The sequence below is a fragment of the Myotis daubentonii genome, chromosome 2 (genome assembly GCF_963259705.1).
Source record: "Myotis daubentonii chromosome 2, mMyoDau2.1, whole genome shotgun sequence".
Lineage (NCBI taxonomy): Eukaryota > Metazoa > Chordata > Mammalia > Chiroptera > Vespertilionidae > Myotis > Myotis daubentonii.
The window spans coordinates 132,514,567-132,531,664 of NC_081841.1; the positions used below are offsets into that span (position 1 = coordinate 132,514,567).

At 42.6% G+C, this 17,098-nt stretch overlaps 1 protein-coding gene across 10 annotated transcripts in view; it reads left to right on the forward strand.

Moving 5' to 3' along the window:
- CAB39L (calcium binding protein 39 like) overlaps window positions 1–17,098 on the forward strand; it is a 159,561-nt gene that overhangs the window by 85,767 nt on the left and 56,696 nt on the right. For all 10 annotated transcript variants that reach the window (XM_059684597.1, XM_059684599.1, XM_059684601.1 and 7 more), the window contains one exon: window positions 16,772–16,890. In XM_059684597.1, coding sequence (XP_059540580.1) covers window positions 16,772–16,890 — 119 coding nt within the window. The remainder of the gene's footprint in view (window positions 1–16,771; window positions 16,891–17,098) is intronic.

Genomic DNA, 17,098 nt, shown 5'->3' on the forward strand with positions numbered 1-17,098 from the left:
TTGTTGTTTATATATTTTTCCATCCTGTCATTAGACAAATTCAGTTCAAGAATTTATAATCTCAGGTGGGGAAATACTTATATCATATTAAATAGAATGTTATGTTATTGTTACCCTACTATTCTTTTAAAACTAATGAATATAAACTTTAGAAGTATCATGTCCTTAAACAGAAGCATAACCTGTTAATTGTTTGCATGCCCCCTGTAAAAATTAAGACAATGACCATTGTAGTTTGACCTTACCATACTTTTTAAGGAGGGTAACCTACCCTAAAAGATAAAGCTTGCTCAAGCCCTCTGCTGTCTGGGAAAAGCTCTCTCCCCAGCCCACATGGTGATAGTGGAAGCAACCATTTTGTGCAACATAACACCCTGCCCAACACACAGCTGACTAGACTAGCAGTGGACAGCAGACCAAATTAGGACAAAGTATTTCTGCAGGATTCTGGAACTGGAACTGAGACACAACCCTTTCTGTAACCAGGAGGTAAAGACGTTACAGTCTCTCCATCAATGGCCAGGTGTCCTGCCATATAAACTAAAGAAGTAGAGAAGCCAGTCTACATAAAAGACAGAAAAATGAAAAAAAAAATAGGCAGAGAAATGGTGGGGGCAGGGGCTCCCTGATGGAATTCATATAATACATAAGTTTAATTTAACTTAAAAAATTTTGAGAGCAGCTAATTCTGAGCTAGCCTGTGCTTGAGTTCTCTGAAACCTTCCCAGTATCTAGAAATTAGCTTTGTAATCAGCTTCTTCACCTACCCCAGCCTCTGGCAACCAGTAATCTATCTTCTGTTCCTGTATTTTTGCCTTTGCAAATGTGTAAATGGAACTATACAGAATGTACCCTTTTGCGTCTGTCTTCCTTCACTTAGTATAATGCATTTGCCATGTTGTTGCTGTGTATAATGTGTTTGTCACTCTTTATTGCTGAGTAGTATATCCCTTTATATGGATGCACTACAGATCATTTATCCATTCCCCAGTTGAAGGATATTTAGGGAATTTTAAATTTTTAGCATTTATAAGTAAAACCTATAACCATTTACATGCATTTTTATGTGAATGTAGGTTTTCATTTCATTTGGATAAATACCTAGGTGTAGGATTGTTGGGTAGTGTCGGATTTTTTTTGTTTGTTTTGGCTTTGTTTTTGTTTTTTAAATTTTAGCCATTCTAGTAAGTTTTAGTGTTAGCTCATTGACGCTTTAATTTTTATTCCTGTAGTGACTGATGTGGAATATCTTTTCCAGTGTTTACTTGCCATCATATCTCCTCCTTTGTGAAGTATCTATTCAGAGCTTTTGCCCTCCTTTTATTTGGTTGTTGAATTTTGAGAATTCTTTATATAGTCTGTATAAAATTCAGTGGCAGCAATTTGTTGTTGTTGTTGTTAATCCTTACCTGAGGATATTTTTTTTCCATTGATTTTTTTTTAGAGAGAGTGGAAGGGAGGGAAGAAGGGAAGGAGGGAGAGAGAGAGAGGGAGAGACACCTCAATTGGTTGCCTCCCACACTCATCCAGACGGTGGCTGGGGAACAAACCTGCAACCCAGGAATCGAACCCATGACCCTTCTGTCCACAGGTGGACACTCTAACCACTGAACCACGTGGACCAGGGCAATGGCAGCAATTTTAAAGTGGATGTTTTTTCCTCCAAATTCTATCCTCTTTTGGTCTCTCATTTGCCTTTTCTCACTTTTGTTATCAATCAGTGAGGGAATGCTCTTTATCAACAGTTATTTTTAATTGCTACTCAGTACTTTTTTCTTCCCTCTTTTTATCATTTTTTATTTGATTCCAGTAGATACTCTCAAATATACCATTCATTCAGCAAATAAGCATTGAGCATCTCATGTCAGGGCTGACCATTTTTGAATTTGCCAGCTAACATAAGTGCTTCTTCAGCTGTGATATCTAATCAGTTACATTATATGTACTCTTAGAATTACTGGCTAATTTCAGACAAATTTGTTCATTTCTAAGTGTTGCAGAAGACTGGTTTTGAAATAGTTAAGGTTTTATTCCAATTATATATAGTATGCTTAGTGGGTATCCACAATGGTTGCACTTAATGTAGAGACCATCATTCATCTGTACCTGTTTAAATTTTCTGTAATGCTTTCCATTCTGGTCATTTCCTCTGTTTGGAGAAGCTGTTCCTTGTAGCAGAACTTGTTTTTGTTATTCACAGGGGTTTTCTTTGACTTTGCACATATTTGCTAATGAAGTAGAAGAATGTTTTCTTCTATGTAAAAGTTGGATAGAGTTCTATGGAGCATCATTTCTACTGTTCACTGGAATGCTGTATGGAAATGTTCTTGTGGCATTTTACTGGGAAGTATGAAAAACACGCTTTCATGACATTTCAAAGAAGATTAATATTCTGCAGTATTACTGTGGAGTCTAGAAAGACTTGAACAAACCAGATTATTTCTTTCATTTACTAGTATAATTACCGATATAGCTCTTTCACACAATAAATATGTTCTTTAACGTCTGTATAAATGAAATTTATGTAGTATGAACCTTTATTTTAGTATTTTAAAATCGTGAGAATAACTGATTCTAAAGTATCCTTTTAAATTGAAGACTCACCTCCTAATTTTTCTATTAAAATTTGGATTTGTATAGTGCTTTTTCATAAAAGAAGATATAATTTGCTTTCTTGTGTACCTGTCTCACTTCCTTTAAACCCTTCTTCCTTCCTCCATGGCTTTCTTTCCTTCCTTCTTCTTTACTCTCTCCTCTTTCTTCTTCCCTCTCTTTTTTTTCTTTTTTTTTTTTTTGGAGGGGGGTGCAATGGATTATCAAATTACTTTATTTGAAGGAATGCTACAAATGAAAGAATGTAAGTGGATGATTTGTACAACTTACAGAAAAAGTGAAGGTAAGCAGTACCTCCAACATGCAGGTACTGCTTTGGTGACCAGGGAAGTCACCACTGTGGCTGTGGGGAGCCAGCTTAAGGCTTAACTCTCATCACTATCTCCTAGGGTATGCTTGTCAAAGAGATACCTTGCCGTGCCAGATTCAGGGGCCCTCATCTTTCATAAGTTTGTTATTCCACCTCTCTTTGTTTTTCTCTATGCAGTGATGTGAAAGCAATGGATAGTCATAGGTATTTCTTATATTTAATTGTCAACATTTTGATGTTCTGCTTTATTTTTGCCCATTAGATATACTATAATTTATTTAAACATGCCTAATTCTGGATATATTGCTTGCTTCCAACTCTTTATTATCATCACTACGATAAAGATCTCTGTGCCTGTTATTTTTTTGCTGTACTTAAGGGTGTTATTTAGGACTTTTTTCTCAGGCTAGATTTCCCAATGTGGGATTCTAGGACATCACAGGTATTATTACATTGCTTTACATCCTCACCAACAATGGATGATTGAAATCATTGAATATTACCATTTAAAAAATTACTGGATCAATTTATATTTTCCACCAGCAATGTACAAGGATTCCATTTTCCCCACATCTTTTTCAGCACTTGTTATTTTTTATTTTATTGATGACAAGCCATTCTACAGGTGTGAGGTAGAATCTCATTATGATTTTGATTTTGCATTTCCCTTATAACTAATGATGTAGAGCATGTTTTCGTCTGTATGTTTTCCTTGGAAAAGTGTCTATTTAGATATTCTGTGCATTTTTAAATTGGATTGTTTGATTTTTTTGTTATTAAGTTGTGAATTCCTTATATATTTTGGATATTATTAGCCCCTTATCAGAGGTGTCATTTCCAAATATCTTCTCCCACTCAGTTGCTGCCTTTTTGCTTTGTTGATGATTTCATTTGCATACAAAAGCTTTACTCAAAAAAATTGAAAATACCTACTTATAAAGATATATGTACCCCTGTGTTCATTACAGCATTATTTTCAATACCTGAAACAAGGAAACAATCTAGTTGTTTTTCTACTGATGATTGGATAAGGAAGATGGAATACTACTCAGCTGTAAAAATGACAAAATCTTACCATTGGGGCAACATGGATGTGTCTTGAGATTATCATGCTAAAAGTGAAATAAATCAGATAGAAAAAGACAAGAACCATATGATTTTAGTGATATGTGGAATCCTCCTATCTAATAAAAGAGAAACATGGTAATTGGCGTACGACCGCTACCCTTCCCATTGGCTAATCAGGGCGATATGCAAATTAACTGCCAGCCAAGATGGCGGCCGGCAGCCAGGCAGCTTGAAACTAACATGAGGCTTGCTTGCTTCAGTGATGGAGGACTCCAACGTTCCCCACCTGCCGCTGCTGGCCTCTGAGCTACAACTCTAAGCAACTATGTAACAAATATAGAAGCTAAACAAAACCCCAGAAACCTGCTTTAGTCCGCTGGGCTTTAGCCAGCAGGATCGCAACATTGTTTCAAATACAGAAGGAAAATAAAGGCCAGAAACCTGCTTTCAGCAGCGGAAGCCTAAGAGCTGGAGCCAAGCCTCAGAGCTAAAGCTGGCCCAGAATAAAAAAGAAAAAAGAAAAAAAGGAGCGGTTGGGAGCTTCAGTCACCCGCCAGCCTGAAAACAGCCCTCAGCCCCTCACCCAGACTGGCCAGGCACCCCAGTGGGGACCCCACAAGGATCCAGGACACCCTTCAGGGCAAACCAGCCGGCCCCCACCCATGCACCAGGCCTCTATCCTATATAGTAAAAGGGTAATATGCCTCCCAGCACCGGGATCAGCAGAGCTGAGAGGCCTCCTGGCACCGGGATCAGCGTGACAGGGGGCAGCGCCCAAACCCCCTGATCGCTCTATGGCTCTGTGTGTGACAGGGGGCAGGGCCTCAACCTCCCTATCCGCCCTGCTCTGTTCGTGACAGGGGAAGGCGCCCCAACCCCCTGATCAGCCCTGCTCTGTGCCTGATAGCAGGGAGCTCCCCAACCCCCTGATCGCCCTGCAGCTCTGTGTGTGACAGGGTGTGGCGCCCCAACCCCCTGATCGGCCCTGCTCTGTGTGTGACAGGGTGCGGCGCCCTAACCCTCCCCCCCCCCCAACCACGGGCCCTGCTCTGTGTGTGACGGGGTAGAGCCATAACCTCCCCATCAACCCTGCCCTGAGTGTGACAGGGTGCAGCGCCCCAACCCCCTGATCGGCCCTGCTCTGTGTGTGACAGGGGGCAGTGCCCAAGCTCCCCTATCGGCCCTACTCTGTGAGTGACATGGGGGAGCTCCCCAAACCCCTGATCGGCCCTGCTCTGTGCGTGACAGGGGGGAGCTCCCCAACCCCCTGATTGCCCTGCGGCTCTGTGTGTGACAGGGTGCAGCCCCCCAACACCCTCCCTACGTGCCTTGCTCTGTGTGTGACGGGGTAGAGCCATAACCTCCCCATCGGCCCTGCCCTGAGTGTGAGAGTGGCGGCGCCCCAACCCCCTGATCGGCCCTGCTCTGTGGATGATAGAAAGCGGCGCCCCAAACCCCTGATCGGCCCTGCTCTGTGAGTGATAGAGGGCGGCGCCCCAACCCCCTGATTCACCCTGCTCTGTACGTGACTGGGTACAGAGCCCCAACCCCCCTGATCGGCCTTGCTCTGTGCGTGACAGGGGGCAGCGTCTCAACCCCCTGATTTGCCCTGCTCTGTGCGTGGCAGGGGGAGTTCCCCAACCCCCTGATCGACCCTGCTCTGTGCGTGACAGGGTACGGAGCCCCAACCCCCCTGATTGGCCCTGCTCTGTGCGTGACAGGGAGTGGCGACGCAACCTCCCCATCGACCCTGTCTTGAGTGTGACAGGGGGCGGTGCCCCAACCCCCCAATCAGCCCTGCCCTGAGTGTGACTAAGGGTGGCATCGCAACCTCCCAATCTGCCCTGCTCTGTGCATGCCAGGGGCGGCGCCCCAACTCCCCAATCGGCCCTGCTCTGAGCCCGACCAGGGGCTGCACCTAGGGATTGGGCCTGCCCTCTGCCACCCGGGAGCAGGCCTAAGCCAGCAGGTCGTTATCTCCCGAGGGGTCCCAGACTGGGAGAGGGCACAGGCCAGGCTGAGGGACCCCCCCTCCCCCCCGAGTGCACAAATTTTTGTGCACCGGGCCTCTAGTCTAAATATATAAAAGCCTAAACAACTGTTATGACTGAATGACCAGAATGAACAGTCAACCAGTTGCTATGACGCGCATTGACCACCAGGGCGCAGACGCTCAACGCAAGAGTTGCCCCTGGTTGTCAGTGCCGACCCACAGAAGTCGGGTTCATGGCTGGTCAGTGTAGCTGAGGCTGTGGGAGCCTCTTCTGACTCTGTGGCAGCACTACCAAGTGGCAGGCACATCAGGCCGGGATGAATATGAGCAGTGTGATGCCCGACCCCAGCTCAGGCTCTTCCCTGGCCGCCTGCTGCTTGGCACACTGCTGTATCCCTTGGGGGATGCATCAGGCCTAAACTGGCAGTCGGACATCCCCCAAGGGGTCCCAGATTGCAAGAGGGCACAGGCAAGGCTAAGGAATTCCCCTCTTCCCCCCCCCCTCCCCGCTCCATGCACAAATCCATGCACTGGCCCTCTAGTATAAAATAAAAAACAACAAACAAACAAATAAAAACTAAATTCATAGATACAGACAACAGAATTGTGGTTATCAGAGGGGAAGGTGAATTGAGGGAGGATGAAGAGGGTAAAGGGGTTGACAGAAGGAAGTAGACTTCATGTGGTGAGCCACAATATTTTATTACAATGTTGCACATCTAAAATTTATGAAATGATATTAACCAGTGTTACATCCTCCCCCACAAACAAATGTAATGTTTAAAATTCCTGGGACTCTGAGCCAAATGACAACATAGGAGGCTCCTGAATTTCCCTACTTGTGGAGAAGCAGAAAATGTACAGTTACATATGGAGGAAATCCCTCTGAGAGAAGTTTAGAAACTAGGTGAGTGACTCCTGCTTGTTAGGTGACTGAGAAAATATCTACATCAAAATGGCTAGGAAATGCTGAGACACACTCACCATAAACCTCAGCCCTGGCACAGCACCATACAATTGGGAGGGAACCCTCAACTCCTAGGTACTCCCTAAGAAGGAAAGGGTTTGAACCGCACATCTAGTCCCCCAACTTTCCAAGCTGCCAACTAAGAAAGAGGCACCCAAATTACCTATCTGTGAATCTAGTTGCTGGCTGGGATTCTCCCAGGAGCCCAAATGAGGCAGTGGATACTTCCACTGCTTTCTTATTTCAGCTTGGTCCAACAAGAAAACCAAGTTGCCAGTATCTTATTGGAAAGAGCTTGAACACACATCTAGTGCCCCAACTTTTATGACTGCCATTCAAAGGACAGACCCCCAAATAAACTAGGCCTGATAGATAATGGAGCTTGCATTCATGAGTCTCACAGGAGTATAGTAAACAAGGAAGCACTTTTTAAATGGGCATAGGAACACCCCTCATGGTTATACACCCAGGCTCAGTGCAGAAGAAATAGGCCCAGTTTCTCTGTGGAAGGGATTTGAGTGCATCCTTTCCCAGCTGCTGTCCAAGGATTCAACTTTTAATCAGTTTGCAATCAAAATACTGTCTGCAATTCTCCCCTTTGGGACACTGACAAGTCTTGACATACCCTTAACTACTGGGAGCCACTAAGAACAAAGAGGATGGGTTAGACGGATACAAATGTTTGATAGGCACAAGGAACGTAGGACAGGCTGATAGACGGGGTTCATCTCTTACGTGAGATCACTCTGTCCAGAGTAGGAGAGGTGGCTGTTTTACCTAATGTGCGGAAACCAACACAGGGAATTAAGGAAAATGATGAAACAAAGGGAAATGTTAGAAACAAAGGAATAAGATAAGTCTCTAAAAACCAAGCTTAATGAAATAGAGATCAGTGATTTGCTTAATAGAAAGTTCAAAATAATAGTCATAAAAATGCTCACTAGGTCAGGAGAGCAATTCATGAACAAAGTGAGAATAACAGAGAGATAGAAAATATATAAAAATACAGAAACCACAGAGCTGAAGAATACAATAACTGTACTGAAAATTCAACAGAGGGCTTCTACAACACACTAGATAAAATGGAAGTAAGGATCAATAAACTTGAAAACATGATAGGGCAATTCATGGACCAGAGGAACAAAAAGAATTTTAAAAAGAGTGAAAATAGCTTAAGAGACTTAAAGAACATCATTATGTGGACTGATATATGCATTGTAGGGGTCCCTAATGGAAAAGAGAAAGAAAGGGGAAGAAAGCTTTTTGAAATAAATAATGACTGAAAACTTTTTTAACCTGGGGAAAGAAACAGACATGCAGGTTCAAGAAGCACAAATTTTTACAAATAAGATGGATCCAAAGAGATTCACACCAAGACACATTATAATTAAATTATCAAAGAGATAATGTACACAAAGAGAAAATCTTTAAAGCAGCAAGAAAAAAGTAACTTGTTACGTGCAAAGAAAGCCCCCATAACACTGTGGCCAAAAGGGAGAGGGATGACATATTCAAAGTGCTGAAAGAAAATAACTTCATATAAAATACTATACCTGGCAGAGTTGTTGTTCAGAACAAAATGAAAGATAAATTATTTCCTAAACAAACAAAAGCTGAAGGTGTCTATCACCACTAAAGTGGCCTTATAAGAAATGTTAAAGGCAGTTCTTCAGGCTGAAATGAAAGGATGCTAATTAGTAACAAAACATGAAAGTATAAAACTTAATGGTAAAGGTAACTTATAGTTAAAGAGAATAATACTGTGAAGGTGGTGGTAAAATTACTTATAATTCTGGTATAAAGTTTTAAGGCAAAAGTATTAAAAAATAACTACAATTACAATAGTTTGTTAATGAATACATAATTTTAAAAGATGTGAAGTGACATCATAACATAAAATGTTGGACAGGGGTATGTAAAATGTAAAGGTTTGTATGTATTCAAACTTAAGTTGTTATCAGCTTAAATTACACTATTATAAATATAACATATTTTCTGTAATCTGCATGGTAATCACAAAGCAAAAACCTATTGTAGAAAAACAAAAGAGAATGACAAAGGAGTTGAAGCATAGCACTATAAAATAATTAAATCACAAGGGAATAGAGGAAGAAAGAAACTACAAAACAGCTAGAAAATAATTAAGAAAATGGCAGTAATAATTCCACACCTTTCAGTAATTATTTTAAATATAAATGGACTAACTTCTTCAATCAAAAGACACAGAGTGGCTGAATGGATAACAAGATCTAATTATATTCTACTTAGAAGAGAATCACTTCAGCTTTAAGGATATACATGGACTGAATGTGAAGGGATGGAGAAAAAATATTCCATGCAAATGAATTCTAAAAGAATGCAGGAGTATAACAGACAACATTGACATTAAGCCAAAAACTATAACAAGAGACAAAGAAGGTCTTTATATAATAATAATACAGTTATGTGCTTCATAACTATGTTTCAGTCAACGATGGACTGCATGTGAGATGGTGGTCTCATAATATTATCATGGAGCTGAAAAATTCCTGTCTCCTAGTGACATGGTAGCTGTCATACTGTTATAGTGCAATGCATTACTTATATGTTTATGATGATGGTGGTGTAAACAAATCTACTGCACTGTCACTTGCATAAAAGTATCCTATCTAATAAAGAGGGAATATGCTAATTGACCCTCACACTGTCACAAAGATGGCAGCATCCACAGCCAATAAGGAGGGAATATGCTAGTTGACTGTCCCTCCCTCAAATATGGTGGCGCCCACAGCCAATAAGGAGGGAATATGCTAATTGACTGTCCCACCCTCAAAGATGGTGGTGTCCATAACCAATAAGGAGGGAATATGCTAATTGACTGCCATGCCTCAAAGATGGCGGCACACAGTCCCCTCACCCTTGCCAGGGTGGCAGATGTGTGGCAAGGCTGGGCCCATCCCCAGGCAGGCCTGGCCACTCCATGTGCCTGCCTCTGGAGACCCCCAGTCCCCTCAGCCCCCCAGCTGCCCAGGGCTGCCCGAGGCTCAGGTAACCAGGGTCGGCTGAGGCTTGCGCTGCCAGCTGTGGCAGCAGCAGAGGTGTGATGGGGACGTTGCCTTCCCCTGATTGCCAGGTCGCCTCCTACCCCTGAGGGCTCCTGGACTGTGAAAGGGGGCAGGCTGGGCTGAGGGACTCTCCCCACTCCCACCCCCCCCATCCAGTGCATGAATTTTCATGGACCGGGCCTGTAGTAGCACATATAATTACAATAGTAGATTATACCATCTAGGTTTATGTAAGTACACTCTCTGATGTTTGCACAATGATGAAATCACCTAATGATGCATTTCTCAGACCATATGCCCATTGTTAAGCACCACACATGACTGAAACGGGAACAGTTATTCAAGTTGCTATAACAATCTACACTAATAAAAGAGAAAAATGGTAATTGGCGTACGACGCTACCCTTTTCATTGGCTAATCAGGGCTATATGCAAATTAACTGCCAACAAGATGGCGGTTAATTTGCATATGTAGGCACAATGCAGGGAGGCGAAAGGGAAAGCAGGAAGAAGCCCCCTGCCACTGACAGTGATCGGAAACCCAGGGGGGAGCTAAGAGCTGGGGGGCAGGGCAAAGGCGGCCCTGCCCCCCAGCCATGATCGGAGAATCAGGGCCTTTGCCGCCCTGGCCAGTGATAGCAGGAAGTAGGGGTGGAGCCAGCGATGGGAGCTGGGCACGGTCGAAGCTGGCAGTCCCGGGATCTAGGGGTCCCTTGCCTGGGCCTAAAGCGAAGCCCACGATAGTGGGGCCGCTGCAGCTGCGGGTCCCCGCTGTCCGGGCCGGACGCCTCAGCCAGAGGCGTCCTGCAGGGGCAGGGGCGGAGCCCGCGCGATCGCGGCACTCCCCTGCTGCCACTGCAGGTCCCCGCTGCCCGGGCCGGACGCCTAGGCCAGAGGCGTCCGGCCTGGGCAAGGGGCCGATCCTGCGATTGGAGGGTGATGGGGGTCAACACCTGAGGGCTCCCAGTATGTGAGAGGGGGCAGGCTGGGCTGAGGGACACTCCCCCCCCCAGTGCACGAATTTCGTGCACCGGGCCCCTAGTCCTATATAATAAAAGGCCAATGGCCATAACTACCAAAATGACCAAATGAACGGTCACCAGAAAGTGCATGGAGCACCTCTCAGTCCCTTCCCTGTGGCCCACAGGCACCTACCACAGCAAGGCTGGTGACTGGTGGGCAGGCGGGTGTGCGTGGCGAGGCGGGCACAGTGAGGTCATTACACCCCTGCCCAAGCTCGGGGCCTCTGGCCCAGGGTCTGGCCTCTGCCGTAGCCCCGTGGCCAAGCCAGAGGTGTAATGACCTCGCTGCCACCACGGCGGCTGCGGATCAGGCCTGGAGAGAGGCCCAGAGAGAGTGGCAGGCCTGATCCACAGCTGCCGCCTCTGTGGATCAGGCCCAGAGATAGGCCTGGAGAGAGAGACAGCTGTCAGCAGGGCTGTTCTGGATTTTCCAGAGGAGCCAGTGGCTGCCTAGGAAGTGGAGCTTTTGACGCTGACTGGCACAGAAACTGACCAATCAGAACCAAATCTGGATGAACTGCAAGGAGCCAATGGCTGCCTAGGAGGCGGAGGTTTTGATGCTGACAGGCATAGAAACCGACCAATCAGAACCTAGTCTGCCTGAACTGCGAAGGCAGAACCTAAGGTGGGGCTGAGGAGGGGTTTTAAGGGCAACAGCTGTTTAGTGTAAGGTATAAGAAAGTGGTTCAATTTGTTAATAACGGGTTTGACAGTATAGTGCATATGGCTGGCTATCAGTCCAGATATAGGGGTTATGTATTTTTGTCTGCCAAAAGCATCTCCTCCTGCTGAAAAAGACCCCCCCCCCATTTAAGCAATCCTATTCTGTATAATCTATACTAATAAAAGGGTAATATGCTAATTAGACCAGGTCGACCGGCCATCTTCTGGACATCCAACTTCCTTCTAGACAAAGCCATGGTGGTGGGAGCCGAGGCAGAGGCAGTTAGGGGCGAGATCAGGCTGGCAGGGGGTTAGGGGCAATCAAGCTGGCAGGGGAGGGCAGTTGGGAACGATCAGGCCGGCAGGGGAGGGCAGTTAGGGGCGAGATCAGGTCGGCAGGGGAGGGCAGTTGGGGGCATTAGGCAGGCAGGCAGGTGAGTGGTTAGGAGCCAGTGGTCCTGCATTGCGAGAGGAATGTCCAAGGGGTCCCAGATTGGAGAGGATGCAGGCCGGGCTGAGGGACACCCCGCTCCCCCTGTGCACAAATTTCATGCTCCAGGCCTCTAGTTATAAATATTCAGCCAACATTGGAGCACCTAAATATATAAAGCAAGTATTAACACATTTGAAGGGGGAAATAGGCAACAATGAAATAATCCTAGGGGACTTTAATATCCCACTTTTTCTTTTTTAAGCAAAAAAATGGGCAACACACCTAAGTAGATACTTTTCGAAAGGAGACGTACAGAAAGCCAAGAGACATATGAAAACATGCTCAAAGTCACTAATATCCCACTTTCGACAATGGCTAGATGATCCAGACAGAAAATTAGTAAGAAAACATTGGACTTACACTTCATGTTAGATCAGACGGATCTCACAAACATAGAACATTCCATCCAACAGCAGCAGAATGCACATTCTTCTCAAGTGCACACAGAAGGTTCTCCAGGATAGGTCATATGTTTGGCCACAAAACAAGTCTTAATAAATTTAAGATGATTGAACTCATATCAAGCATCTTTTCTAACCACAATGGTATGAACTAGAAATCAATTACAAGAGAAAAACTGGAAAATTTTCAAATATGTAGAGATTAAACCTTACGCTCCTGAACAAATAATTAGCCAAGAAGAAATCAAAAGAGTAATAGAAAATGTGAGAAAAATGAAAATGGAAACACAACTTACCAAATTTATGAGATGCAGTAAAAACATTTCTAAGAGGGCAGAAATGTCCACATTAAGAAAAATATCTAAAATAACCTAACTTCACACCTCAAAGAACTAGATAAAGAACAAATTAAGCTCAGTGTTATTAGAAGGAAGGGACAAAGATCAACAGAAACAAATAAAAGAGAAACTAGAAAGATAAAAGATCAATGAAACTAAGCTGGTTTTTTGAAAACATAAAATTAACAAACCTTTAACTAGACTGAGGAAAAAAGAGAAAACTCAAATATAATAAAAAATGAAAGTGGAGACATGACAACTATAATACAGAAATACTAAGGATCATAAGAAACTCCTATGAACAATTGTACACCAACAAATTGGACAACTGAGAAGTGGGTACATTTCTAGAAACATACAAGCTACCAAGATTGAATTATGAAGAAATAGAAAATCTGAACAGACCAACAACAAGCAAGGATATTGAATCAAAAATCAAAACACCTCCCAACACAGAAAAGCACAGGACCAGATGGTTTTACAGGTTAATTTTACCAAACATTTTTTAAAATATGTTTTTATTTATTTTTGGAGAGAGGACAAAAAGGGAAAGAGAAATATCAATGAGAGAGAGAAACATTTATTGGCTGCCTATTAGGGATCTAGCCCACAACCCAGGCCTGTTTCTGAACAGGAATTGAACCAGTAACCTCTTGGTACATGGGACAACACTCAACCACGTTACACTGCCTGGGCTTTACCAAACATTTAAAGAAGAATTAATGCTACTCCTTCTCAAACTCTTCTAAAAACAGAAGAAGGAACATTTCCAAACTATTTTTATGAGGCTAGTATTACTCTGATACCAAAGCCAGATAAAGACACTGTAAGAACAGAAAATTATAGGCCAAATTTCTGGGGTTTTTTCTTTTTCTTTTTTTAATCCTCATCTGAAGATATTTTTTCCACTAGAGGCCCAGTGCATGAATTCATGCATGGGTGGGGTCCCTTGGCCTGGACGGCGATTGCGGCTGATTGGGGCTGTCTCGCCCAGTCACGATAGGGGCTGATCAGGGCCGGCCGGCGGGGGGGAAGGTGGGGGAGGAATGGTGGGAGGTTGGCCAGCCATGGGAGGTTGGCTGTGGGAGCACACTGACCACCAGGGGGCAGCTCCTGTGTTGAGTGTCTGCCCCCTGGTGGTCAGTGCACGTCACAGTGATCGGTCAATTGGTTGACAGGTCATAATGGTCTCTTAGGCTTATATATATAGATAGATTTTCAGACAGAGTATAAAGGAAGAAGGAGTAGAGGGGAGAGAGAGAGAGAGAATCATTGATGTGAGAGGGACATACCTATTGGTTGCCCCCTGCATATGCACTGACTGGGGCCTGGGATCAAATCTTTAAGATCAGATACAAGACAAGGATGCCCATTCTTCATTCTTGCCACTTGTATTCATCTGAAAGACCTAGCCAGAGCAGTTAGTAAATAAAGAAGAAGTCTTTATTTGCAGATGAGATGATATTATATACAGAAAACCCTAAAGACTGCACCAAAAGATTGCTAGAACTTATAAACAAATTTAGGAAAGTTGGAGGTATAAAATCAATATATAGAAATCTGTTGCACTAACAAAAAATTATCAGAAAAAAATCAGATACAGTCCCATTTTTAATAACACCAAGAAGAAATATTTAGGAGTAAATTAACTATGGAAGTGAAAGATCTATACACTGAAAACTATCAAACATTAATGAAAAATTGAAGGAAACACAAATAAGTGGAAAATATTTTGTGTTCATGGATTGGAAGAATTAATAATGTTAAAAGATCAATACTACTCAGAGTTCTACAGATTCAATGCAATTCTTATCAAAATTTTTCACAGAAATAGAAGCAAAATCCTAAAATTCATATGGAACCACAAACAATTCCAAATAGCCAATGCAATCTTGAAAAAAAAAAAAAAAAAAAAGCTGGGCACATCACACTTCCTGATTTCTAACTATATTACAAAGCTATAATAGTGTGGTACAGGTAAAAATAGATACATAGATTACTACAACAGAATATAAACCCAGAAATAAACCCATGCATATATGATCAATTAATTTTGAACAAAGGAGCCAAAAATATACAGTGGGAAGGAATAGTGGTGTAGGGGAAACTGGATATCGATATCTACATGCTAAAGAATTAAAATGGACTCCTATTTTGCACTGTACACAAAAATCAACTCAGATTGGATTAAGACTTGTATATATGACCTGAAACCATAAAAGCCCTCGAAGAAAACATAGGGGATAAGCTCCTACTCTTGAGAATACCTATAGCTCAAGGGAATCTAAGGGGGAGGGTGCCTTCTTTTCCAGTGTTGATATTGCTGGGTTCAACTCCCATCCTGATTCTACCCTGCACCTTAGTCATCATAGAAATGCAAATGAAAACCACAATGAGATGCAGCCTCATACCTATAAGGATTCTATTATCATAAAGAAAAGATGTAACAAATGCTGGGAGGATGTGGAGAAGTGGGAATTCTTGTATACTATTAACTTTATTAAAAATTGGCTCAGCCTGGCTGGCGTGACTCAGTGGTTGAGCCAGGACCTTAGAACCAGAAGCTCACAGTTTGATTCCGGGCCGGGGCACATGGCTGGGTTGCAGGCTCAATCCCCAGTGTGGGGTGAGAAGAAGGCAGCTGATCAATGATTCTCTCTCATCATTGATGTTTCTATATTTCTCTTCCTTATCCCTTCCTCTCTGAAATCAATAAAAAAATATTTTAAAAATATTGGCTCAAGTGGATCACAGATGTAAATGTAAAACATAAAACTATAACACTTTTTTGAAAATCAAGGAAAAACTTCAGGATATAGAGTTAGGCAAAGAATTATTGAACTTGACACTAAAAGTATAATCTATAAAACAAAAATTGATAAATTGGATTTTATCAAAATTCAGAACTTTTCCTCTGCAAAAGATCCTGTTAATAGGATAAAAAGTCAAGCTACAGATTGGGAAAAAAATACTTTAAACCACATATGTGACAAAAAACTAGAATATGTTAAAAACCCTCAAAACTTAATAGTGTAAAAAAACCAAACAATTCAATTAAAAATGGGCAAAAGACACAAAGAGACATTTCACCAAAGAGGAGTATGTACAGATAGCTATACATGCTGTTCCCTAGCCATTACAGAAATGCAAGTGGAGACCAACATGAGAAATTACTACATACTTATCACAACAGCTAAAATAAAAATTAATGACAACGCGAAATGCTGGTAAGGATGCATAAAAACTACATTGCTGATGGAAATTAAAATGGTATAACCAATCTGGAAAACAATTTGTCAATTTCTTAAAAAACTAAACATGCAACTGCCATAGAAGCAATTACACTCCTGGTATTTATTACAGAGAAATGAAACCTGGTTATGAATGTTCACAGCAACTTTGTTTTTGTTTTGCCATTGATTTGTAGAGAGAGTGGAAGGGAGGGAGGGGGCGAGAGAGAGGGAGAGAAACATCATGTGAGAGAGACACATCCATGGGTTGCCTCCTGCATATGCCCCGAAGAATTTGGTTATGTCTATAGACTACTATTTTATAACTACTATTTTATATTCCCCATGTGCCACTTCATTTACTGCTGTGAGAAGTCGACTTCTAATTGTCCAAATTTTCCACAGTGCAAACCCTATGGAAAGGAGCTGCATCTACTAGTATTTTGTAGGCTCTATGTTGAATGTTTCAGAGCACAACTGACTAAAGAGTAAATTAATGGTTTCACATTATGAAGGACAGTGCTATTTGTATGTATATGCATATAAACAGCCTTTGAGATATAATTCACATGTCATATAGTTGACCCATTTCAAGTATATGATACAGTGATTGGTTGTTCCTTTAACAGGGCAAAAAGGATGTGACCCAGATATTTAACAACATCCTGAGAAGACAGATAGGCACTCGATGTCCCACTGTGGAGTACATTAGTGCTCATCCTCATATCCTATTTATGCTCCTCAAAGGGTAAGTACATGGTTTCCTTCAAAGTAGGTTTGAGTTTAGAATAGTTGTTAAAAGTAGAACTTATATGCATAGCCCATGGACAGATAATAGTGCGGGGAAGGCCTGGGGAGGACGGGGGAGGGGGAGACAGTCAATGGGGGGAAAGGGGTACATCTGTAATACTTTCATCAATAAAGATAAAATTTTTAAAAAGTATATAGCATTAGCC